General features: G+C 40.1%; 2 protein-coding genes across 2 annotated transcripts in view; both read left to right on the top strand.

The window, feature by feature from the left end:
• The first annotated feature begins 580 nt into the window (after window positions 1-580).
• Window positions 581-11,184, top strand: LOC134456825 (pepsin A-like). The gene is made up of 9 exons (XM_063208392.1): window positions 581-772; window positions 873-1,014; window positions 2,866-2,983; window positions 4,244-4,362; window positions 4,550-4,746; window positions 6,423-6,542; window positions 7,357-7,507; window positions 7,774-7,869; window positions 10,965-11,184. Exons 1-9 carry the CDS (start codon window positions 717-719, stop codon window positions 11,109-11,111), a joined length of 1,146 nt encoding a protein of 381 aa, XP_063064462.1. The 5' UTR covers window positions 581-716; the 3' UTR covers window positions 11,112-11,184.
• An 8,684-nt stretch (window positions 11,185-19,868) lies between these two features.
• Window positions 19,869-25,452, top strand: part of LOC134456826 (pepsin A-like) — a 10,830-nt gene continuing 5,246 nt past the window's right edge. Inside the window, exons 1-4 of the mRNA XM_063208393.1 lie at window positions 19,869-19,963; window positions 20,313-20,457; window positions 21,045-21,162; window positions 21,918-22,036. Of these exons, the coding sequence (XP_063064463.1) occupies window positions 19,908-19,963; window positions 20,313-20,457; window positions 21,045-21,162; window positions 21,918-22,036 (438 nt within the window). The 5' untranslated portion in view covers window positions 19,869-19,907. The remainder of the gene's footprint in view (window positions 19,964-20,312; window positions 20,458-21,044; window positions 21,163-21,917; window positions 22,037-25,452) is intronic.

Consider the following 25,452-nt stretch of genomic DNA (forward strand, 5'->3'; position numbering starts at 1 on the left):
AATGGACCAGCCATTTTTGGCCTGGACCAGCCCCTCATCCATACACAGGCTGCTTTCATGCAATACGATACCCTGATTGGCCCAGTCCACTGTCCATATTTAAGATGGACCAATGGGCCGCCGCCTCTAAATTGTAGGCGGGAAAAACAGCAACATCAGCCCCTGAGGATTGTCAACCCACTGGTAAAATGCCCATTATGCCAGATTACCAGTCCAGACTTGACCTCTTGCTCAGCTATTTATTAAACAACGTAATTTTTGCGGTAGGTCAATAGACTTGACAGGTGCGGCAAGACTACTTCCTTGTTCTTGTCAGACTACTTACTCACCAGAGGTTCCAGTAACTTCATACATAGTGCCCCCATTGATTATTACTTATGGACTGCTGTTTGAAGACCAAGCAATATCCTATTGTCCTATCACGAACAAGCCAGTCAGGATGGAGACCCTTTATACCACATTACAGTAATAAAAATGGGCAGGCATGTCACTGGATGTGTCAGCACTTTCTGCCGTGGTCAACATTGACACAAATGGCTTATTGATATCAAATCACTCCAGGAGTCAGGTGTGTGCTCTTACAGGTAAGTATTTGTCAGTAGACTTTCTCACAGTGATAACATTGACGACACTCTCCGGCAGAATATAAAGATCAGTGTAGGAACAGGCTTGCTTCATTCACTGTGTTCAACCTCACTTGTGGAGTTACAGTAGCCATGATGAAGTGGGCATTTGTACTCTGTGCATTGGTGGCCTTCTCTGAGTCCTTACGGTAAGTTAAGTCTCTCATAAAAAACCTGATGTGTCTTTTTCCAGAGTAAAAATATACCAATTAAAGAAAGTGTGTGTGCGTGTGTGTCTTTGGCATGCAGGGTGCCCCTCATCAAGGGCAAGACAGCCAGGGAGGCACTTCAGAAGAAGGGTCTCTGGGATGAATACAGGAAGGAGCATCCTTACAATCCCATGGCCAAGTTCCAGCAGCAGGATGGGACTGTGATCATGACAAATGCTGATGTAAGTTCAAAATATACCAGTGTTCATTTCGTCCGCTTTTTTTAAAATTAATTTAGTCTTAGTCTTAGTCTTAGTCTTAGTCGCAATGATAAAAATCAATTATAGAACTGTACAGAATAAACCTTCTCCGCACACTGGTTCTCTTTTTAGCATATATCACACTGTACAGAATAAAACTTCTTCACACACTGGTTCTCTTTTTCTCTATTTTATTTATGTAACACCATTGTGAATTTCATCAGCTTTTTAAAAATGTAGTCTTAGTCACAAAAATCTATTTTAGTCTTAGTAATATTTAGTCATTGCCTTCCCAATGTAGTCTTAGTCTTAGCCTAAATGACAAAAATCAAAAAGGGGCATTGATTAAATATTTTCGTCATAGTCCTGGTTGACGAAATAAACACTGTATACCTTATTGACACATTACATACATTGCAGAGGTGTCAAAGTGGAAGTAAATTCATGTTGTAAGTAAGTACAACACCAGTCAGGTAGCTATTTCATGTTACACTAGTTATTCCACTGTAACTACGGTGGCTAGACCATGTTGTTGCTGAAAATAAATACATAAACAAAATAAAAAAGCAAGAGATTAAGTCACCTATGTTGGAAGAAAACTGCAGCACATTTTTTTTCCTACTTCGTCAACTTTTGGCACCACTGACTAGCTAATAGCTTTTGACTACAGCATGAATTATTATATTTACAGTTTAATAAGTTTGAGTGCTGTTTGTCTGTTTTCATTTTTACAACAGATTTTGATTAAAAAAATGGAAAGGGGTGGTTTTCCTTACATTTTTAACAAATTACTGACCAAATGTTAAACTCATACAATGACATTAAAAATTACACATTCTTACTACTACGTGAATTTGTGCTTGGTATAACAGTAAAATGTAGTTACATACAATGCATTTTACATGAAACGAAGTACAATAAAATCCTGTAAATAGGTCTCATACTAATATAGCCAGGTAACACTTTACTTGAGGCCGGCATCATACGTACGTATGACATGACAGTGTCATAGCAGTGTCGTAACACAGTCATGGTGGACATAAACATTAGGCCCATGTCAAAGTCACGACATTTTATGACTTTGCCAGCCCAAACAATGTCAACTTTTCATGACCATAAAACGTTTATCACATTGACATGATGTTTATAAATTGTCCATGTCATAACACTGTTATTACACTGTCATGTCGTGTGTATGACGCCAGCGCCAAGTAAAGTGTTACCTCTAGTCTTAAGTCATTCCAATGGGGTTAACTGGGTTGAATGGTCAATGATGTTGTTCCATACCTGCATGCTGTTGTCATATGGCAACAATTATGTTATGTTATATAAACTTTGCATCTAATGTTGTGTTGATGATGAAAAGTAACAGTTATCTTATTACAGATACCATTATTATATTATATAACAATACTTTGGACTGAAGAGTGAGTAATAGGCCTACCTTAGTTTTTGGAGCCCTGAAGTGATGACCTCCACACGGCAAAGTAGGTGCTGAAATATAAGTACATCCTGTGTTTATTTCCTAAAAGTTTTTTTTTTCTCAAAGTAAAAGGCTCTCTTATCACAAATAAGTACAAAAAAAATACACAGGTTATATGGTCCTTTCTAGCCTAGTAAACTAGCGCCACCCACTGGACGCCAAAATGTTTTGCATTTAGTCTGGGTTATCAGGCTAGGCTTTTTCGACAAACTAGAAAAAAGTTGATTGTTGCCATATGGCAAGACCATGCAGATGAGATATGGAAACACTCATAATTTAGCACAGTGTCCAGTACTGTAACTGCTAGAAATATCCCACATGTGACTTTGTTTCTTTCTTTATTTTTTTAGACGGAATATTATGGTGTGATCTCCATTGGAACCCCTCCCCAGTCCTTCAGGGTTGTCTTTGACACCGGCTCTGCAAACCTGTGGGTGCCATCTGTCAAATGCAACAGCCCCGCTTGCAGTATGTACACAGTAAAAAAAAATGGGATGTCAATATTTCAGAGTAAATCCAGTAGTAGTATATAAATCCAGAGGCCACACTGGACTACTACGCCGGCGACCACTGTCCTATCTCAGAAAATAAATATATATCCAAATAATAATAATAAATAAATAAATAAATCCAGATAGAGTATTTCGTTTTTGATCGATTGATTGAAAACAATCAAATTACTCTAAAAGTAGAATTAAAAGTCTGAGTAGAATTCTGCAGGTGGCCAATGTAATTTCAACTCTACAGCTCTTCATACCAGGGCCACCGCTAGGCATAAGCAGAGTAAGCAGAGCGCTTAGGGCCTCAACCACTTTGCCCCCTAAATTGGGGCCTCGTAAATTTGAGATTGACTGAAAAAAAAGTACTATGGCTATTATTTGATTATGAAGGGGGGCTCCTGACCAGTTATGCTTAGGGCCTCCAAAACCTTAGCAGCAGCTTAATAGTCTTCCATGCAATGCTGCTTCAAATTGGTTCTGCTTGCCTTTTACTGTATAGTGGCTCAGAAAAGACAATCTAGACATGCCTCCTGTCCTGGGCTATAAAGGGCCTCCTGCTTAGGGCCTCCAAAACTTTAGCGGCGGCCCTGCTTAATACTGTACAGTATTTAAACAATGTTGATTAGAATTAACTCTGAAAATGTTACATTAGCCAATTTGAGTGGGACCAAATGTTTACTGAAAAGTTATATTAACGCTGCTTTTTTTTAACTGTGTTTGGTGAATCTGTGTGTGTGTGTGTGTGTGTGTGTGTGTGTGTGTGTGTGTGTGTGTGTGTGTGTGTGTGTGTGTGTGTGTGTGTGTGTGTGTGTGTGTGTGTGTGTGTGTGTGTGTCAACACATGCACATGTTTGTGTTTGTGTGTGCGTGCGTGTGTGTCAACACATGCACGTGTTTGTGTGTGTGTGTGTGTGTGTGTGTGTGTGTGTGTGTGTGTGTGTGTGTGTGTGTGTGTGTGTGTGTGTGTGTGTGTGTGTGTGTGTGTGTGTGTGTGTGTGTGTCAACACATGCACGTGTTTGTGTGTGTGTGTGTGTGTGTGTGTGTGTGTGTGTGTGTGTGTGTGTATGTGTGTGTGTGTGTGTGTGTGTGTGTGTGTGTGTGTGTGTGTGTGTGTGTGTGTGTGTGTGTGTGTTTGTGTGTGTGTGTGTGTGTGTGAGAGAGAGAGTGATGTGCTCTTCGGTAGGCCTATATAATACCTGCCTTGACCAAAAATATCTCACTCTTTCAGATAACCATAGGAAGTTCAACCCTCAGAGTTCCAGCACATTCCAGGCCACCCAGCAGTCTTTTACTATCACCTATGGAACTGGATACTTGACCGGCGTTCTGGGTTACGACAACGTGGAGGTCTGAAATTACTCTGACTTTTAAATGGTTTAAACCCCAGTATACTACATTGTTTAATGTGGCTGTATTGTGAAAACCATACCTATCAGCAACTAGGTCTTACCATCGATTTTCAAATAGGCCTAATTATTTTTTCTTTTGGTCAAAATTGTATAACAGCAAATGTTATATTGGTTGTATATTGCAGGTGGGCGGCATCCCTGTAAAGCACCAAAGTTTTGGCCTGAGTGAGGCTGAGGATCAAACCTTTTACTACTCTGAGGCTGATGGCATTCTGGGTCTGGGCTTTCCCTCCAATGCCGCGGCTGGATCCACCCCCGTCTTTGATAATATGATGAGCCAGGGCTTAGTCCCCAACGACCTCTTCTCTGTCTACCTGAGCAGGTGAGTAGGCCTAGCAGAGGGGCTACATATCTATTTTCAAAAATTCCGATTTTTATTTTTGGATATGCTTGATGTCAGGAAATGCACTCTTTGGTTCTTTGAATTTGGTAGAAAAAAAATCACATGACAGTTTTCTAGCTCCAACTCTCCTGGTGGTACCTGAAAATCAGGTTTGTAAAAAAAAAGTGATAAGCGTTGCATTTAAAGGGACACTGTGCTGGAAATGGTCAAAAAAGGTACTGCAACTATCTGCTCATTGAAACTGGGCTGCCTATTGCCAAATTTGATCTTTACATAAAAGTTTACTAAGTAATAAACAAATATTTCCTACTATGGTCCAAGTAGAGTCATTTTTGCAGCTAAAAATGGCTAATTTTGGAAATTCAAAATGGCGGACCATGGAGAAGATCTCCCTTTTCATGTATGAAAAGTGCATTTTTTCCAGTCATAATGAATACTTAGAATTTGATGGTGGTGGTAAGTATTCATGAAAAAGGTAACATTAGTGAATGGACAGCATGAATTCTGGAAATAAACAACTAAAAAAACCTTTAAGTGAATGTATTGCTCTTAAATTACTCACTTAGAAGTCCGAGGTTTCTTATTTGTTTTTTCCTTTTCAATTGCTTTCTGATCACTGCTGCTTTAAAGCAACAGCCCTCTGTATTTCCATACTGTCTGACTCTGAAGCATGTTGTTCTCTGATCTGAGTTCATGTAGACCTCTCTGATCTTTGTGCGTGCCTGCAATCAGCATTGGTATGTTGTTATAGCATTTGGCTCGCTCAGCATAGCATTGAGTATCAAACAGGGCTGAAGTTAGAAGTGGGAAAGCTCTTCCACATTTTAGCCCATTTACATATGATAGTGTGAGTAGTTCCAAGTGTTGTTACACAAAATGTGTAAACATACTGTAGTTCACTATGTACTGTTACAGTGTACTTGCCACAGGCACTACGGTGTAAATGTGTTGTGTGTTTTGTGAAATGTAAATGTGTTTTGTGAAATGTAAATGTGTTTTGTGAATGGTAAGTGTGTTTTCACATTTGTAAATGTGTTTTCACATTTGTAAATGTGTTTTGTGAAATATAAAGTTGTTTTCAGGATTTGTGGTTTGCCAGATGTCTCAGTAATTGTAAAATGTTAATGTGTGTTGTATAATTTGATTGTATAATTTTATATATAAGTGATTGCACCACTGGGCCACCGTAAGTTACTATAATTCATTACACTGTAACTGTGGCCCCTCAAAATAAAATGTGTGTTTTCACATTTGTAAATGTGTTTTGTGAAATATAAAGTTGTTTTCAGGATTTATATTTGTGGTTTGCCACAATGGTTTGCCACTTTGTGGTTTGTCTCAGTAATTGTAAAAGTGCTTTGTGTTTAGTAGATTTGTTTTGACATGTGTAAATGTATTTTGTGAAATATCAACTTGTTTTCAACATAAAAGTATGTATTCTCCATGTAATTTTGTTTTCAAACTTGTTGATGTGTGTTGTATAATTTGTCAATGGATTGTACCACTGGACCACCTTAATTTACATATTATATAATTCATTACACTTTATCTAATGAGATAAGTACACTGTAACTGTGGCCCCTCAAAATAAAATGATATCAAGATCAGTTCAAAGCTGACTTACAGTATTAACTCTTTGATGGCTCTGGTGCTAGGCACGGCCAGGAAGGAAGTGTGGTGCTGTTTGGTGAGATTGACCCTCAGTACTACACTGGCGAACTGTACCAGATTCCACTGGTGCCAAATGCTCAGTACTGGAAGATAAATGTGGACAGGTATGACACAAACACAAGGCACACACACACACACACACTGTAGTGAGGTTGGGTGGGGTTACCAGAGCTTGATGAATGGACCCCTATCTCCATCTGGACTACTACTACATACTACTGTACTGTGTCATTACGGCATACTACTGTACATACTACTGTACTGTGTCATTACAGCATACTACTGTACGACATACTACTGTACTGTGTCATTACAGCATACTACTGTATTGTGTCATTACAGCATACTACTGTACGACATACTACTGTACTGTGTCATTACGGCATACTACTGTACTGTGTCATTACAGCATACTACTGTACGCTACATACTGTACTGTGTCATTACGGCATACTACTGTACATACTACTGTGTACTACATACTACTGTACGCTACATACTACTGTACTGTGTCATTACGGCATACTACTGTACTGTGTCATTACGGCATACTACTGTACTGTGTCATTACGGCATACTACTGTGTACTACATACTACTGTACTGTGTCATTACGGCATACTACTGTGCGCTACATACTGTACTGTGTCATTACAGCATACTACTGTTCTGTGTCATTACGGCATACTGTACGCTGTATGCCGCATACTACTGTACTGTGTCATTACAGTACTGTACGCTACATACTGTACTGTGTCATTACGGCATAACTGTACGCTACATACTACTGTACTGTGTCATTACGTATGGAATAGCGGAGACGGAGCGTTCTAACAGCCCGACGGTGCAGCCAAAGGGCTGTTCGCTTCGTCAAGTCATACTACTGTATACTACATACTACTGTACTGTGTCATTACAGCATCACCATCAATGGAAATATTGTTGCTTGTGTTACTGGGTGCACGGCTATCGTTGACACCGGAACATCAGCTGTGGTCGGACCCATTGGAGAGGTTAACAACATTAATGGTTGGTTAGGTGGCTACCCAAGGCAAGAACAAACATTCAGTGTAAGTATTAAGTTTAAGAGTAAGTGTAAGAGTGTAAAAGTGTAACTAAAAAGGATTGTGCATACTTTGTGGGCTACTTTCTCCCTTTCAACGTCTTGATTGCAAATCAGAGAATGACCTTCGAATTATGTTTTTGCAAGATTTTGAATAAAAATGTTCATCATCAGTGACACCAAGGAGCCCACGGGGAAGCAATTGGGGGGCTGGCAAAGATGGACTTGCACTCTCTGTCCAAAGCAGACTCTAATTTTCACATCTTCCCACAGACTGTGTCCTGTGGAAACATGCAGTACATGCCTGATGTTGTCTTTAACATCAACGGAGAACCGTTTGCCCTCCCACCATCTGCCTATGTGTCTCAGGTATGTCTCTCTGTCTCTGTCTTCCTGTGTGTGTGTGTGTGTGTGTGTGTGTGTGTGTGTGTGTGTGTGTGTGTGTGTGTGTGTGTGTGTGTGTGTGTGTGTGTGTGTGTGTGTGTGTGTGTTAGAGGATGACATTTTTCAGGAATTCCCGTGGGTCCCGCGGGTCCTGCAGGATTCCTGCGGGATGGGAGTCAAAATGTTAAAGATGAACGGGAGCGGACAGGAGCGGGAATAAAGATGAATGGGAGTGGGCAGGAGCGGGAATAAAAAAAAAATGTTGGGACCGGGATGGGACGAGAGTGAAAATCCACTCCTGTGTCATGTTCTAGTGTGTGTGTTTGTGTTTGTGTGCGTGTGTGAGACAGAGAGAGTGTGTGTGTGTCAGAGACACACATAGAGAGAGAGAGAGAGAGAGAGAGAGAGAGAGAGAAAGAGAGAGAGAGAGAGAGTTTGTGTGTTTGTGGGTACATTTTTTTTGCATAAAGCACATCATATCAGAGTGTTTGTCCTCATCTCATGAACGTCATTATAGAATTCGGCATGCGTGTGTGTGTGTGGCCCATTGTCATGTCACTGATTCTTGAAAGTTTGGCAAAAACATGTCCCTGCAGTAAAATATTAATTCTGTTGAAAATCAACTACATTTTCACAAACAAAATGAACGCAGGTAATGGCCAAGGGGTCTGTCACACGAATACACAGTTGATTGTAATTTTATTACTTTTCATGGCTATAAACCTGTCCACACCCTGTAAAAACGCCTGTCCCAAGGACTGGCATCATCATTTCAATTGACTTAAAATACAAAAATCACTAACAGAATTGAACAATATCACCATGATGTGGAAGACCATATTAAAGTGGTTCTACAGATGTGCACAAAGTGGATGTAAAACAATATTTACTATTATTTACTGATTGCTCAAAATGTGTCCAGCATATTGGTCACCACCGTCAGATTTTTTTCTAAAAGACAATAAAATCAGGTATGCACAAGGTAATTTTCATTACTGAGGACCCCTTTTCAAACCTTCAGCTCTACTGCCTACTTTACCATCACTGAAGCTCCTGTAAGTTTATTATTTTGTCCTCAATTTGTTAATTTGTTTGGACACTGGTACTGTCCCAACCATAAACTGTCAACACCGTCGGGGGTTTTAATAGTATTGTATTACATTAATGTTAATAAATGTATTTTTTTTCAGAAAAGGTATGAAGCACCCAAGAAACAGAGCGAAAATGAAATGGCTAATGTGAACAAACAATGCATAATATTTAAAAGAGTGGTTTTTTGTCTCACACCGTCAGATGTCACCACCGTCAGATTTTGTTCTGCTCATCATGTTGTTCCATATTTTACTAAATTGTGCCGGTTAATGAAACATTACTAGGCATGTTAGTAATAATTGTGATCCAACATGATGCTCTAGCCACCACTGAGGTGCATTTGGAGGTTTTTTTGTCAGAAAACCTGACGGTGGTGACATCTGATGGAGTTCACCAAAAAACACATGTTTTACGTGTTTTTGACATGTTTTAAGAATATGCATACAATAAGTATCTACAGTTATGTTGAATTGTTAAAGTAATTCACTTTAATACAGTAATTATGTGTTTTTACTTCTAATTCTGTCTGCCGCTGTTGACAAAACAAGAAAGAGCCCATTTTATGAAAAATGTTAAACATGGGGAGCTTGGCCAATGCATTCACTGCACAGCCAAGACCTACATCTATGATAATACACCTCTATATTTTGGATTTGAACAATTTAAAAGCTGTTTTTACCACATTTTCAACAACCAGTGGCTTACTTCCTAGATAATCTAACTAATGAAGTAAAAACACTGTGCACACACAAAAATAAAGTGTTTATGCAAGATGCCATTGACTTGAGAGGGCTATTTATTTTGCTAAATGCAGGTACTAATTAGGCCACTTTCACCACTCTCAGATTACTGTCACCACCGTCAGTTCTTAAGTCACCACCGTAAGAAGGAGTTTTGGACATTTTAAATGAATGTGCTTACAACATTTTCCTTAGTAGTTGTTGAAATATCAAAGTAATAGCCAATTTAAGCCTACACGAATATTTGTGAAATTACAAAAAATTGTTTGTTGTATTTAGGCGTTAAGTAAGCATCGTTTGACGGTACATATTTTAAAATTAGAACACATGAAACAGTATTAAAATAGAACAAAAGTGAATTTTCAACATTTAAAGGCATATGTGTGAAGCAAAAAATACACATAATCACTTAAAAACTCCAGATACATATGCAACCAAATCAATACAATTTTAATAACTTTTAATTGTGTCTGACGGTGTTGACAAAAAGCAAGGTATGGTCGGAGAAAAGCCTGATTTCTGAAAAAAATACATAATGGGGAGATTGGCCTTGTGCATTTCTGAAAAGCCAAGACCTTAGTCTACAAGGATATACCATATAATTTTGTAATTCACTTTGTTTTTTTCTGTCAACATTACAACCTGTTTTAGCCACTTTCTCAAGAATCAGTGATGTGTGTATGTTTTTAGGGCCACTATGAAAATAAAGTTTAATGTCTGCACACTTACTCCCATTTTGCTCTTTAACCTTTTATTTTCTTCCCTGTTAACGTTTTCAAGTTGAATGCAGTTTGAAAAAGTTCACTGGGATAAGTTAATAAATGTATTAAAAAATAATCTAAGAAAAAACTAGAAGCACTCAGAGAGCGCAAACCTCCGCCAAGGAAGCTGCTTGATAGAACATTTGACTATGTTACACCCTAAAGCTAGATTTATGCTTCTGATGCATAGCCTCTGCGTCTGCCCGCTCTGCGTCTGGTTATGGTTCGTGATCCGGATCACCACCAGAGTTTCGTCCAAATCCGTTGATTAGTTTTTGAGTTATGCTGCTGACAAACAGACAAACAGAAAGACAAACAGACAAACAGGCAGAGAAACCAAAGCACCTGAAAACATTACCTCCTTGGCAGAGATAAAAAGAAGCAAAACTGGAGCAAGTGTGCGGACATTCAACTTTGTTTTTCTTTTGTCCTGCGCCTGCAGTTTGAATGAATGCACCACTTGCCTACTTCTTTACTATGTTTACAGGTCAGCAACAACAAGTGCCAGACTGGCTTTTATGGTGCATCAATGGGTCCAAAAATAGATTGGATCCTGGGTGAGGTTTTCATCAGGCAGTTCTACACCGTCTTTAACAGGAAGGACAGCGTGGTGCTCCTGGGCCTCGCTGTGTAACTAAAAAAAAAAGATGTGGATATAGATAATGGTATCAATAAAGATGTAAATAAAGACAAGATTGTGCAAATGCAAAAGGAGTGTTTTTGTTAGTTTGTGTGTTTTTTTAAATAAATATACTGTTGGTTTATATGGTTTGTAATTCTAGGTCACACAGTGCAATTTCTTCAAAATTGCAGCAAAAGGCAATTGTTCATAATTAGGGCTGGGACATTAATGCATTCATTTCAATTAATTAATCACACAAAAATTAGCGTGATTAAAAAAAATAATTAATTTTAACCGCACTATAATATAGCTACATAATTCTGGATTAGACCAGTGTGGAGGGCAGCATTTTGCCTGATGGTGAACAGTCTGCTGAAATTGAGAAGAGTTCTCTCTTCTTTTAAAAATGAATATTTTTAGATTAAGCTTATTTATTGTCATTATACAAAATCCATGTGAAAAAAAAATACTTTTCACTGTTTAAAAGTCAGATATTTAAATGTGATTAATTCGATTAATTAATTTCAAAGCCTATAGATTAATTCGATTAAAAATTTTAATCGAGTCCCAGCCCTATTCATAATACATTAGACGTGCACCAAGCAATTCAACTGCGATGCCATACAGTATACATGCAGTATGCAGATATATACGTACATGGATGAGGATGTATTTAAAGGGGCTCTATGTAGGATTAAAGTTTAAAAGTTTATTTAATCATTGTCCTGAGTGCTTGTTTGAGTCATTAGTAAATGAAAGATACCTTTCGCAACCTCTTTCTCGGTCCGTCCGGTGAAAATCCCATATGTACAGTAAGAGCGGTCCGCTACGAGTGTCATAGAAAAAACTTCTCATATGATAAATCGCTTTACATACCGTATTCAGATTTGTATCAACTGCTGGCGAGTTTATTTAAACAGCATTTTTTCATAACAGTGTGGATTTTGAGACAGGCATGCCACGGGCACCGTGCAAACTACGTCATCTTACACTGTACCCCTTTCACATTGCACCCTTTCCCAAAAAGGGCTCGGTCTAAAATGGTAAAATGGGTTAAAAAGTAGGTTACGTTTTTGGGGAAAAATCCATTTTAGGGAGCTGAAACACTAATGTGTGAACAAGAGGCCCAAATGGATGTGTTTACAAACATATTGACATTTCCAGTTTTTGACTCTTTTTGCTGATCTTTGCTATGTACCACTCAGGTACATGTGATGAACCACTTTCACTCTTTTCATCACAACCACAGCTGTGTGTGTGTGTGTGTGTGCGTATGTGCGTGTGTGTGTGTGTGTGTGTGTGTGTGTGTGTGTGTGTGTGTGTGTGTGTGTGTGTGTGTGTGTGTGTGTGTGTGTGTGTGTGTGAATACATGCAATGTTGTGTGTAATGTCTGCTAATGTCTACTTGACACCTTAATTTCCCTCTGGATTAATAAATGACACTGTACTCTACTACTCTACATGTCAACAGGGTTGAAGATGCCTTGAAGGCGAATCACTGCCACTTATGCACTTCCTCCAACAGAGGGCAGCAGTGTATAGCTTCTTAATACACAGCTCTGGCTATCAGCTGAGCCTGGACTCTGCAGGACTAGGCAAGCGATTGGCTAATTTGTTGCGAAATTGTGCCCTGACCAAAACCATGCCTAAACCAATATGTTCCAATATGCAACCTTGCATCCTCCACTTGTGCTTGTGGCCTCACCAGGAAGTAATGCGTTGTGATGACAGCACTGACAACAGCATTATATTTCAATTACTCGCAAAAGCTCAATTGTAAAGTCATTTTCTCATTTTCAAACAGGATGGTAAATGAAGAATAGTCCCCCAGGAATTGTTTGGCTAGGCTGACAGCTGGGAAATTTAATTGTTTTCTCCATGGAGGAATGCACCCAGGGAGTTGTGGAGCTGCCCTGGAAGGTCGACCAATCAGGAGCTGAGTATGGCCATCTGTAGCGTTACCATACTAGATACTATTAATCATGACTTAACAAAGGGACCAAAATATATATTAATTTGGCCTAAAATAAGACGTTTAACTTTGGCCTCAATTTGCTTTGAAGGGAATGTGTGTTCAATGTTGACACTGTAAGTGTAATGTGAAGACAGTTGTGCAGTAGGTAATACTCTATTGATAATGGAGGGACATTCAAAGATAAACCATGTTGGTGAACACACACACACACACACACACACACACACACACACACACACACACACACACACACACACACACACACACACACATTCACACAATCATTGCCCATACAGAAAAGATATGTAAAACTTGCAAAGCTACAAATATTATAAACTCATTGGGCAAGTTTTATACGTTATAGTATCTTAGAAGGGGTGCACCCCCCAAAAAAAATCCATCAGGAAGTGAATGAAAAAAAAGTCCATCCATGCTTGGGCCTAGCCTGGCTCTCGCGAGACCCCTAGTGCTTCGTGCATCTTCGTTACACTTTGTGAGCTCGCACAGGGCATCTGCGCGAGAGTCAGGTTAGCTTGGGCCATGCAGGTTGATTCTCTGTGGGACAAAATTGTCCAAAAATAAGGTTTTTTTGGTCTATTTCGGGGACTCGTGGTGAGAGAAATGTGATTTTGTGGCTTTCAAGTCATTCATTAGCCATTTCATCATTCAAATTCAAGATGGCTGCCGAATGCACACACACGCACACCAACACACAGACCTCAGTCCTGTTGTCCATCTCATCACCGTTGGATGTGGGCCACCATGATCAGCCATTCCATCGAAGCTTTTCATGATGATGGGTGTCAGTGCTACGGGACGGTAGTCATTGAAGCAGGATGACTTCTGTGGCACCGATGGTGGTGGCTTTGAAGCAGGAGGGGACGATGGCTTGTTGTAGCACCTGTCCAGGGATGTTGGACATCTTGGAAGAAGTATGTTTGCTTCCTTACAGTCGGGAAAACAAGGAATGCACCATTTTTATAGTAGTGCCATATTGTTCTGCCTCTGTCCATATCATTTTGTAAGTTTTATCCTTTCCCTCTGGGTGAACGCATTCAGCATACCATACTGTATGTAGGGATCTGCATTGGACTGCATTGGACTGTACTACCATGAAGACTAATTTCCATCTCCCTAGACAGCAGTGGTGTAGTTTACTTTTTTTGTGGTGGGTATACTGTATATTTGAGCATTTTATGAGGTCGGTATACTGTAGGGCCTATATATTTGTGCTATTGTAAATAATGGATCAATCAATGTTAAGTGGGTATTTGAAATCCATGACATTTTGAGGTGGGTATACTGTGTATACCCACGTTCTACGTAGACAACACCACTAGACAGGCTGACCGGTAGACGCACACACACGCACGCACGCACGCACACACACACACACACACACACACACACACACACACATCTGATCTTTTTCATGACTATTGGTCTGGTCTGACTGGCCATATACAGTTGATTTTGCAGTCAAAAACATCTCTGATCTCTATGCCTGGGAATTCAAAATGGCAGATTTACAAAAGATGCACCTATTCAAAGTGTACATTTCCAAGTAATGAAAATGTGGAAATGTGTCGAATGTTAAGCATTTTACACTCAGCCCTGTCTTCAGCCACCTACACACTCAGCTATTGTACAATAGCTGTATAGGTGTGCAAGACATATAGGTGTGCAAGACATTTAACAAATGGTAACTCCTGCTGGAAAGTATTTTTGCAACAATTTTTTGTGTTAGGGTGTCAGTGAATACCACTGACCCTTCAATGAGTTTCATGTGATGTGGATTTTTTTTTCTCAAAAGTGCATTCAAGAGGCATTACAGTGGTCTAGTAGTCCAGGCACATTTGTAACCAGGTTCGGTCGACCAACGTGAGACAATAAAGAGTCAAGTGTCAAAAATGTTTACAATTTATTTTGAAACCAAGTTCATGGGAGAAGGAAGGAGGAGTCAGAGGTTGCCACCTACACTGGGACCTTAAATGAATAAAACACCAAGTCAGTAACACAATAAATAAACTCCAAGGGAGAGTGCAAAACTGCAAAGTTCAAAGTGCATTAATACTTCAGGTTCACAAATGACACCACTGCAAACACTACACACTAAATTCATACATAGCACTCATTGTCTACTAATAGCTACCCACACAGCAAATGTCACACAAAGGCCCAGTAGTAGATGTACACACAGTGGCTACAGCCTGCAGTCCCCAGTCCTGGTTACTATTAACATTAACATTAAAAACATTTAGAATACATAATTACTTTATTAAGTTTACACTAATTAAAAAAAGGCAAAATCCACAACAAACCACCATGCAGCAGGGACTACACTACTGGACCTCGGGCTGAGCCACTTGGGGAAGGCAGAAGGTGTGCAGAGTCCCAGCTCAGGTCGGCCGCCCTGGCATGGACAAACAAACAGGACTAAAAGAAAACAAACAATATAAATCACACACAAAATGGCCTCTAGAAAGAGGCCAGAGCTTAAGGCTGTTATGGCTCACTGATGCCACTCAATTAACCACTACAATTCACTCTTCCTAAAGCAAATGTAAAGCTAACTACTCTATGTCAATGGCAAAATCAAAGAAGGCAATATCAAACTCAAAAACACATAAATTACTCAAAACAAACAAAAGAATCAAAACTGCACACCATCCACCTTACCCACTGCTGACACAAAGGAGACCAAGGGGGCGGGCCCTCCACAGGCCCAGCTTTTAAAGGACTCTTCTTCTCCCCATGAACCCAGTCTTTCACAGCAGCAAATCCCACAGCTCCCCCATTGTCCTGGCCCCATTATTGCACCCCTACTCTCATCCAGTCCATCCGGTTACACATAGAAAGTCTTTCTCTGAAAGTTACATATCATTTCCTTAGGTAACAAAGCTTGTGTAACAAAACAGTGTTATACTGAACCTATTGGCAGTGGTGTAGTCTAGAACGCAGGTATACGGAGTATACCCACTTCTAAATTTCTGGGATTTCAGTATACCCACTTAAAATTGATTGATCCATTATAGGGCAAATATATACAGTATACCCACTTCAAAAAATGCTCAAATATACAGTATACCCACTTCAAAAAAGTAGACTACACCACTGCCTATTGGGACAGGTCACCTTCAAACTTCTCTTCTGTTCCCCGTCTGACCTAACCTTCATCGCCACCCGAGTGGCTGGACTGTGGCAAAAAAATCAGACCGGCATTTTCAGCGACAACCAGTTGGCCAGGCATTGACAGAGACAATGAAGCCTGTGACAACAATTTTAGTCATCTATCACAAGCAATTTCAGACCACAATAGCCAAAATTAATATTTAAATCTGACTCAGATAGGTCTGCTGTGGCGACATGAGTGCTGATACCACTACATTGAGGAGAGGACCAGGTCAAAGTTATCAACAGTCCATTGGGAAAACACCCTGTATGCCTTATGATCAGTCCAGCCAGGCCAGTGGCATGGGTCTTTGTGTGAAGTGTACGTTCATGGAATGTACATACTGTACAGAGCTACTTCAGAGATATTTTCTAACAGGCAACAATATCTCTGCCTACCTGCTATCACCATCTTGGGAAATTATGATAAAGCAAAATACATACACACACCATGTCTGTTTGTTATTAAGATAAGAGAAGCAGTAACAGTTTTTGGCACATGATGGCATATAAGCACAAAATGCACCCAGACACACAATCATGATGCATGGATTTTAAAAAATATATATTATTCAAAAGTCAGTAGGGAAGTTTGTTAACCTTGTCATGAATGCAAAGTAGCTCTGGGGCAGCCATGGCCCCGTGGTTAGAGAGTTGGTCTTTCAATCTGGGGGTTGCAGGTTCAAATCCCCCCTGACCTCTCACTGCATCTCCATCCATGGCTTAAGTGCCCTTGAGCAAGGCACCTAACCCCACATTGCTCCAGGGATTGTAACTAATACCCTGACAAATAATAACTGTAAGTCGCTTTGAATAAAATGAAAGTGTCAGCTAAGTGAAATGTAATAATAATGTAATAAAGCTCTGTGGTGACATCAACGTGTAACATCCTGAAAAGTATACTGTACTGAATCATTTTGCCAAAATTGGCCAAGAAAATTCTGAGACAATGTGGAGGAGAAGGCCATAGCTTTCAATAAATAAAGTTCATTTCCAGAATTTATGCTGATCATTCAGAATATTTTTCATGGATATTTAATACCCCTGAAATGACTTTGAACTGTCCTGGGCCTCCCCAAAGCTGTGCTAAAATCAACAATGTTGACTTGAGTGGTGATTCAGTCTTTATAGTTTTCCTCAAAGCCGGTATTACCAATAAGCAGACTAACCAGTTGCCTAGGGAACCACCAAATTCGCCAATGTGGCTGTGAAATAAAAATTTGGTCTCAGTTTGATTGACGAGACCTTTGTGATGAAGTGTGTAGCGTTTTTTAGGTTGTTTATAGGGGGGAAACATCAGAAAATAATATTTACAAATTGGCCCCGTCGTGATGCATTGGCTGCGTTATTCGCCAAAAAGCTTAAAATAAGCTAACTCCATAACGGCGCGGCATTTCCCAGAATGGCTCATCATTAGATACATTTTGGGGCATGGGAAATCGATGGTGAAACTTTCATTTTACGCCGGAACTATCCTTTAATGCAGTGGTTCTTAACCTTTTTCTCTCAGCGCACCCCTTATCTGTTCACAAGACTAGCCGCGCACCCCCTAACCCAACATGTATAACGTGTACATGCACTAAAAAAAGGATTTTAGTAATGTATTACAATGATTTTTGCTTGAGATATTAATGAAAACCTTAATGACTCAATGTTTCAATGTGGTTTAGATTTGGCCTAATTATAATGTTTCCAAGCAGGATTTTGGTCACAACCTGAACACAACCAACATGCCGCGCACCCCCTATAATTTCTGGCGCACCCCCAGGGGGTGCCAGCACCCCAGGTTAAGAACCACTGCTTTAATGGACAGAGAAATGTTTGGCCTCTGGAATACGATGAGGGAGGAGGGGTTGCGAAAATATTCCTAGGTCCAAAACGGGGTCCCTGGAGAAAAGGGTTAGGAACCACTGCTCTACGGTACTGTACGCTACAGCAGTGAAAAGGGATAGGAACCACTGCTCTACAGTACTGTGCGCTACAGCAGTGAAAAGGGATAGGAACCACTGCTCTACAGTACTGTGCGCTACAGCAGTGAAAAGGGATAGGAACCACTGCTCTACAGTACTGTAAAGCTACAGCAGTGAAAAGGGATAGTAACCACTGCTCTACAGTACTGTGCGATACAGCAGTGAAAAGGGATAGGAACCACTGCTCTACAGTACTGTGCGCTACAGCAGTGAAAAGGGATAGGAACCACTGCTCTACAGTACTGTAAAGCTACAGCAGTGAAAAGGGATAGTAACCACTGCTCTACAGTACTGTGCGATACAGCAGTGACTCTCAAACTCTGGGCCCTCACTCACGGTATTCCAAGTGGGCCTTGAAATCATTTTCTAAAATCAAAATAATGATACTGGTATCGGTATCGGCACAGATACTTGCTCATTATACTCGAAACAACGCAACATCTCGTCACATTCTGTTGACTTGACAGAAACATTGGGAAAAAGTGCCATCTCACACATTTACTAACATTTAAATGTACGTGTATATGGAAATGAATAAAAAAATGTCACGGGTAGAAAAAACAAGGTTGTGCATTTATTTCCATTGTATGTTGGCCTGGTAAAAGCACTCGGTATCGGCAAGTAAAGACATTAATGTACTCATACTCGTATCGGTTTTTGAAAAAAGTGGTATCGTGCATCCCTACTTTGTATGTGTGTTGCTGTTCAATGTATATTTAAGTTATATTATTTATTAGATCAGAGGTGGGTTCTGAACGTTTGTGAAAATTTCAAGTGGGCCCCGAGTTGAAAAGGTTGACAATACCGGCTGTGCATCTTGTCTCCCTCAACTCTCAGAATATGTTATTTGCACATTTGTCTATACAGAATACGTTTTTGCGCATTGCCTTTTAATTTATTTCTTTATTCTTATTTTTTCCCCCTCCCTGACCTGTGTTATACTGTGTATATGTGTCTTTAAATGTCCATGTGGGCATTATGTGTATTTATGCAAGCTACTTGACACCTGAATTTCCCCTCTAGGATCAATAAAGTTTCTCTACTCTTACTCTACTCTGTATTTCCCCAGGATGTATATTTATCCCTGATAAGGTATTCGTGTTTTGGTTACATAGAAGGTGTTCGGGTCAATTTGACCCGAGCATATAGAAAAATAATGAAAAATGAAAAAATAGAAAAAGAAATGTGCAGGGGGGGTTAGCAAGCAGGCATCACTTTTTTTTCAGATTCATGTTCCTCATCGAAATTGAGCCAAAGCCAGTAAATCTCAGTGCGAAAGAATAATAACTGAAACAATTTTTCTCAAGCCATAAACTGAAAACGGGTCAAAATGGCCCGACCCCCTTACAAGGGTTAAGCTATATTGTTTATTGGATCAGAGGTGGGCCATGAGTTGTAAAAGGTTGAGAATCCCAGCTGTACATTTCCCCCAGGATGTAAGCTGCTCCCCCATGGTCAATATTGACACAAACTGAGAAACGATATCAAACCAAGATTCAAAAGCTATGCTCAACTTTTCCCGGTGATAACACCATACAGGTATAGTTACGTTGTTGTTCCAGTGCATTATGGGAGATTATACATGCTATTGATTTGTTATCGTACTTCTTATCGCAAGTGGCGTCCATGGCTAGGTATAAAGGGTGGAGCAGGAGCAGGTTTCCTTCAGTCTGCGAGTCTCACCTGAGTAGACATGATGAAGTGGGCTGTTGTCTTCTGTGCCCTGGTGGCCTTCTCTGAGTGCCTTCGGTGAGTACCTCTCTCTCTCTCTCTCTCTCTCTCTCTCTCTCTCTCTCTCTCTCTCTCTCTCTCTCTGTCTCTACAGCTCTCTCTCTCTCTCTCTCTCTCTCTCTCTCTGAGACTACAGCAATACTTGTACATCCTGTCTGGATATACTGTTTGTATTTCTGAATGTGTACATGTTTGTGTGTTTTTGCATGCATGAAAATGTGTAGCCTACCTGTGCATAAGCTTATGTACAGTATATCGGTATGTTTCTGTGTGTGTGTGTGTGTGTGTGTGTGTGTGTGTGTGTGTGTGTGTGTGTGTGTGTGTGTGTGTGTGTGTGTATGTGTGTGTGTGTGTCTTTGCCATGCAGGGTCCCCCTGAACAGGGGCAAGACAGCCAGGGAGGCACTTAAGGAGAAGGGTCTCTGGGAAGATTACAGGAAGAAGCATCCTTACCAGCCCATGGCCAAGTTCGAAGTGCAGGATGGGGCTGAGAGCATGACAAACGATGCTGATGTAAGTCAAGCCAGTCAGCTCGAACACTGATTATATTATAACGCTATCAAGACAGAGTACAAGAGTACACCATGTAAAATGCAGTGTTAATTCAACACCCAGAGAGTCGATTTTACATCTTCTAAAGTCACTTGGTACCATAGTACTCTCTTAAGTATTTTTAGTGTGTACATGCTAACATTTTAATAATAATACTACTACAACAACTATCATACTGTACTACTAGTACTACTACTACTACTACTACTACTCTACTACTACTACTAGGTGCCAGAGCTTAAAAACATGTTATAGGCATATTATACCACATTGCATCTACGTGCCTGTATGTTCATATTCACATTTCTGTTAATTAAAGCCGTTTAAAACAGTATGCATTTGTACATGATAAGACACAATGAGTAGTCTGTGATTCAACATTAAGTCATGATGAGGGAATACTGATACATCATATCTTGATATATAGTGGGAATTAATGTGTTGACTATTGTCATGTCTGTTGATGTCTGCTCATTAGACCTACTGTATATACACAGCGATTAATCAGAAATATGTCTTGAACAAACGACTGTTTTTCTTCATTGCAGCTGGCTTACTTTGGCGTGATCTCCATCGGATCTCCTCCCCAGTCCTTCAAAGTAATCTTTGACACCGGCTCCTCCAACCTGTGGGTGGCCTCCACGTACTGCAACAGTGCTGCCTGCAGTGAGTGTGTGTGTGTGTGTGCGTTTGCAACTAGTCAGGGTCAAGAGCAATGCAAGTACTTTCTGAGTTCCCAAAAATACGGGAACTCCTTTCACTTTGTCGGGAAGCAAACAACCATAAGCAAACCAAGGGAGGAGGGTCAACCATGCCGTTTGGGAAATGTTAATTGTTATGCTCTTGGTCAGACCAAGTCTCAAAGAGATTTGAGCATCGATGATAATTAGGCTAGTATGTGGTAGCACTTTCAAGCCAATGGAACGTGATGAGATGTTGCGTTGTTTTGTCTAACAGTAGCATCGGTGCCTGGTATCGGCAAGTGTTTGATGCGTACAAGTTTGTGTATTGTTATTACTGCATCCATGGCCGTAGCCACATATGAGGTAAGGGAGGTCCGGACCTCCCTTATTGTTAGAGAAAATAATATTTTTCATACATGAAAAAGGGGATCTTCTCCATTGTCCGCCATTTTGAATTTCCAGAAATCTTGTCAGCTGCAAAACATACTGTAAACTGTGGTCATACTAAATATTAGTTCATTATTTAGCATATATTCATGAAAAAAACAAAATTGGCAAAAGACAGCATAGTTTCAATGAGCAACATAGTTACAATAGATACTCCGGGCGACATCCTACACAGTGCACCTTTAAAAAAATTCTGGCCGGGCACTATGGACCTCCCTTATTTCAAATTCCGGGCTACGGCCATGACTGCATCCCTACAGCTTGTGAGTGTGGTTTTCTCTGTTCTTTCAGACACCCACCAGAAGTTCAACCCTAAGAGTTCCAGAACTTTCCAGGCCACCCAGCAGTCTCTTAAGATCCAGTATGGAACCGGCAGCATGACCGGCGTTCTGGGTTACGACAATGTCGAGGTCACTAACTATATCTTTTTAATTAATTTCAATTAATTTGATATAATTGATCCGTTTGATAATATGAATAGCCACAGTAATGGGTACTGAAACATAAGTGCTGAAATACCAGATGTTCACAACGACATCTTCACCTATGGCTCAATGTAAAGTGTCGACACATGGCAACAGTGCATTGCTTTATGCACTATTATTCAGAGAGACTTATGTAAAAAATGTATGCAGGTGAGGTGGTAAGGTCCTGCCTTGCCACACTTGCACTGCTTTGAGTGGGAATGTCCACAATGTCAGTTGGTGAGATTATGAATTTACAAGGTCAATGAATTCTTAATTCTACTGCTTGTTTTGCTAACAGTATTGAAGTATAATGTTAACCAACTGGGCTTCTAGGCCGTAGGGTGACAGCCCTTTTCGTTCAACCTCGCTCCACAGCTTCCGAACAGCAGGTCCCTTAGATGATGAAACGACCAAAGCTATGTTCAACTTACCGTGAAATGTCCGCTTCATGTAATCGTGCACGTAATTAAAACGGTGACATTTTAGTAAGAAATCTTACCCTCTGTAGGGAATGACGATTTTTACGTCACTGGACACCATGTGACCGTTTTAAACCAATCACGTAGCCGATTTACGGGGGAAAAAGTGGCAAGCCGTTTGAAAAACTGAAAATAATGACAAGCCGTCTGTCTGACCTACCTTTAAGAATCTCCCAAAATACCCTTTTGAAGAGGGTATATAATAACAATTATCAAAAATAATACTCGTGCCTACATTTCTGGATTGGGGCAAATTCTAAATAAATAATAAATAATGCTTTATTTACTGAACAAAGCATAATTATGCTATTGACATTTCATACTGTGGATTTGAGCAATTAATGGAAACAATTGCAATAAGTAGGCTATAGATAACCCAGGCTATTGATAACCCTCTAAGTGATTGTAACTCCAAACAGTGCTTTGTTATAGCACCAACAACCTATTGTGCAAGTGGATGATAAGGTTACCTTTTCATGTTCACCATATAATAACAATTATCAAAAATAATACTCATGCATATATCTCTGGATTGGGATAAGTTCTAAATAAACCATAAACAGTGCTTTATTTACAGCACAAGGCACAATTTTGCAATTGACATTTCATACTGTGGTTTTGAGCAATTAATGGAAACAATTACAATAAGTAGGCTATAGATAACCCAGGCTATTGATAATGATAACCCTCTAAGTGATTGTAACAGTGCTTTTGTTTATAGCACCAACAACTATTATGCAAGTGGATGATAAGGTTACCTTTTCATATTCACATTAATAAATGGAAATAATCTAATGATCAATGATAAGGACCATTCAGGTATTCATTTATTCACTAATAACTATACAACAAATAAAAAAATCAAAACAAGTGGCATACACATGAACCGGCATTTTCATGAACTGTGTGAAAGCATCCAGGTACAGCAAATGACTTCAGTGAGATTGAAGTTTACTGCAGTTGGGGACCATGGGCATGACATGCCAGGACTGTGACTAAGCAGCCTCTTCAAAAGCAAAGCTGCTGTGTAAAGTGTCCGTGTCTCCTCTGCTGTGGTTGGTTGCTTTGACTTCCTCCTTTCTGTGTCGCTGTCTGTCTGGCTCATTTCGCTGGACTGAGTCGTCTCCGCACCTGATGGTAACAAGTCCAAGACTGCATTCGTCGACAAGTTCTCAGCAAAAACCAGTTCAGATGTGTTGCGTTTGGCGGGGGTGTGGAACACTAGCTGAGGAAAATCACGACTGAGCCTCTTCTTCAATATATCCTGTCTGTAAACACAAATCAACAAAAAAAGAGGCATATCAGTACAAACATAGTGGGGCTTCATGTTGTCGCTGATATGCAATAGCCACCCTCACACATTAACTCGGAGTGAATAAATAATATTGGTGGAGTTTACTTGCTATGCAACAGATATAATACCAAGTATTCCCAAGGGAAGCACATACTGTAACGAACATCACCACTATCAAGAATACTGCCATCCTCCTTATTTCAAAATATTACAAGTACAGTATGTGCAGATGACAAGCAGAGTGTTAGAGAATAATTTCAGTCAATTTCAACATGCAGTTGTAATGCTCACACTACCCTGGACGTGTCAGTACTAGATATTTTTTTTCTTCTTCTTCAGCCTTTTCCGAGATTCTGGTCATTGTAATGGGGGCAGCGCTTTGTTTACGTTTTAAAAAAAAGACATTTTTATTTATTCCCAAAAACACCTAAAAGGTTATACAGCATCAGCAGACAACTAGCAAACAGCGACACCCTTTAAATATTTGGAGTAGGCCTATGTTGTAAACAATGTAAACAAAATGCTGCCCCATTAGAATAGCTCATATCTCGGAAAGGGCTGAGCCGAAACATGTGCCATCACCGGGTACTGACAAGTTAAAGGGTATGAGCAATACAACAGCATATTGAAATTGACTGAAGTGGTCCTTTAAGTCACATGCGTGAACTTTCCCTTGGATTTGACAAATTCGTAATACACTGACTTTGCAATTACCTGTAGGTTGAAACATCAACACCTTCACTTGACTGCACAAGGGCAATAAAGGCCTTCCTCAGTTGGCTCATCCTCAGCACCTCTTGGTTGATCAGTAGCCTTTAGCGGATTACACCCTCTCGCAGAATAACTTGTAGCTCAGATAATGTTGGCCCAATCCTTACAAAAATATAGAAGAAGATGTGTGTTGTGAGAGCTTTCTTTGTGAGATCCATGTTGTGAGAACAAACTGTCTCAATCATAGGACACACATTGTACTGTGTTTCTATATAAAATCTAAGATTGACTTACTGTTCTTTCTCTGCTCTGACAGGCTCACTCAAAAACCTTGTGTACTCTCTGTAGCAACTTCTGTGGTACTGCACCTCCAGAGCCACACAGTCTCTGTCCTTGATGTGAATGAGGATGCTCTTGGCTTCCTTTACTTCAGCTGCTTCCTGCAACTTGCCTTGTACAAAAGAAAAGAAAAAAAGAATGAATAAATAGACAGGCAAAACAATTAGACATTTTTCCTGGTGGAGTGGTATTGTAAAAAAAAAAAATGGCGATGGGTGTTGCACCCCCCAAAAAAGCATTCCGTAGCCTCTTACTGCAGTGCAGATGGGGTTGCCAGCGGGCCTATTCAGTATTTGCTGAAAACTACATCATAACAACATTGCTATGACAGTGCAGAGTAACAGATTAAGACATACATATTAAAATTTTGGTGACAGTAAGGTTATAACATAGGTGCTGTGCTAAGGGGTTAAGCACACAGATGTACAGCACAGCCAGGACACACCTCTTGAGCCTGGTCACTGAGGCTGCCAAGGGACAGAAGCGGAAAAATCCCAAGTGTACAAGTGAGAGAGGGGGGCAGTGGGGGGTAGGGG

The sequence above is a fragment of the Engraulis encrasicolus genome, chromosome 10, assembly GCF_034702125.1.
Source record: "Engraulis encrasicolus isolate BLACKSEA-1 chromosome 10, IST_EnEncr_1.0, whole genome shotgun sequence".
Classification (NCBI taxonomy): Eukaryota; Metazoa; Chordata; class Actinopteri; order Clupeiformes; family Engraulidae; genus Engraulis; species Engraulis encrasicolus.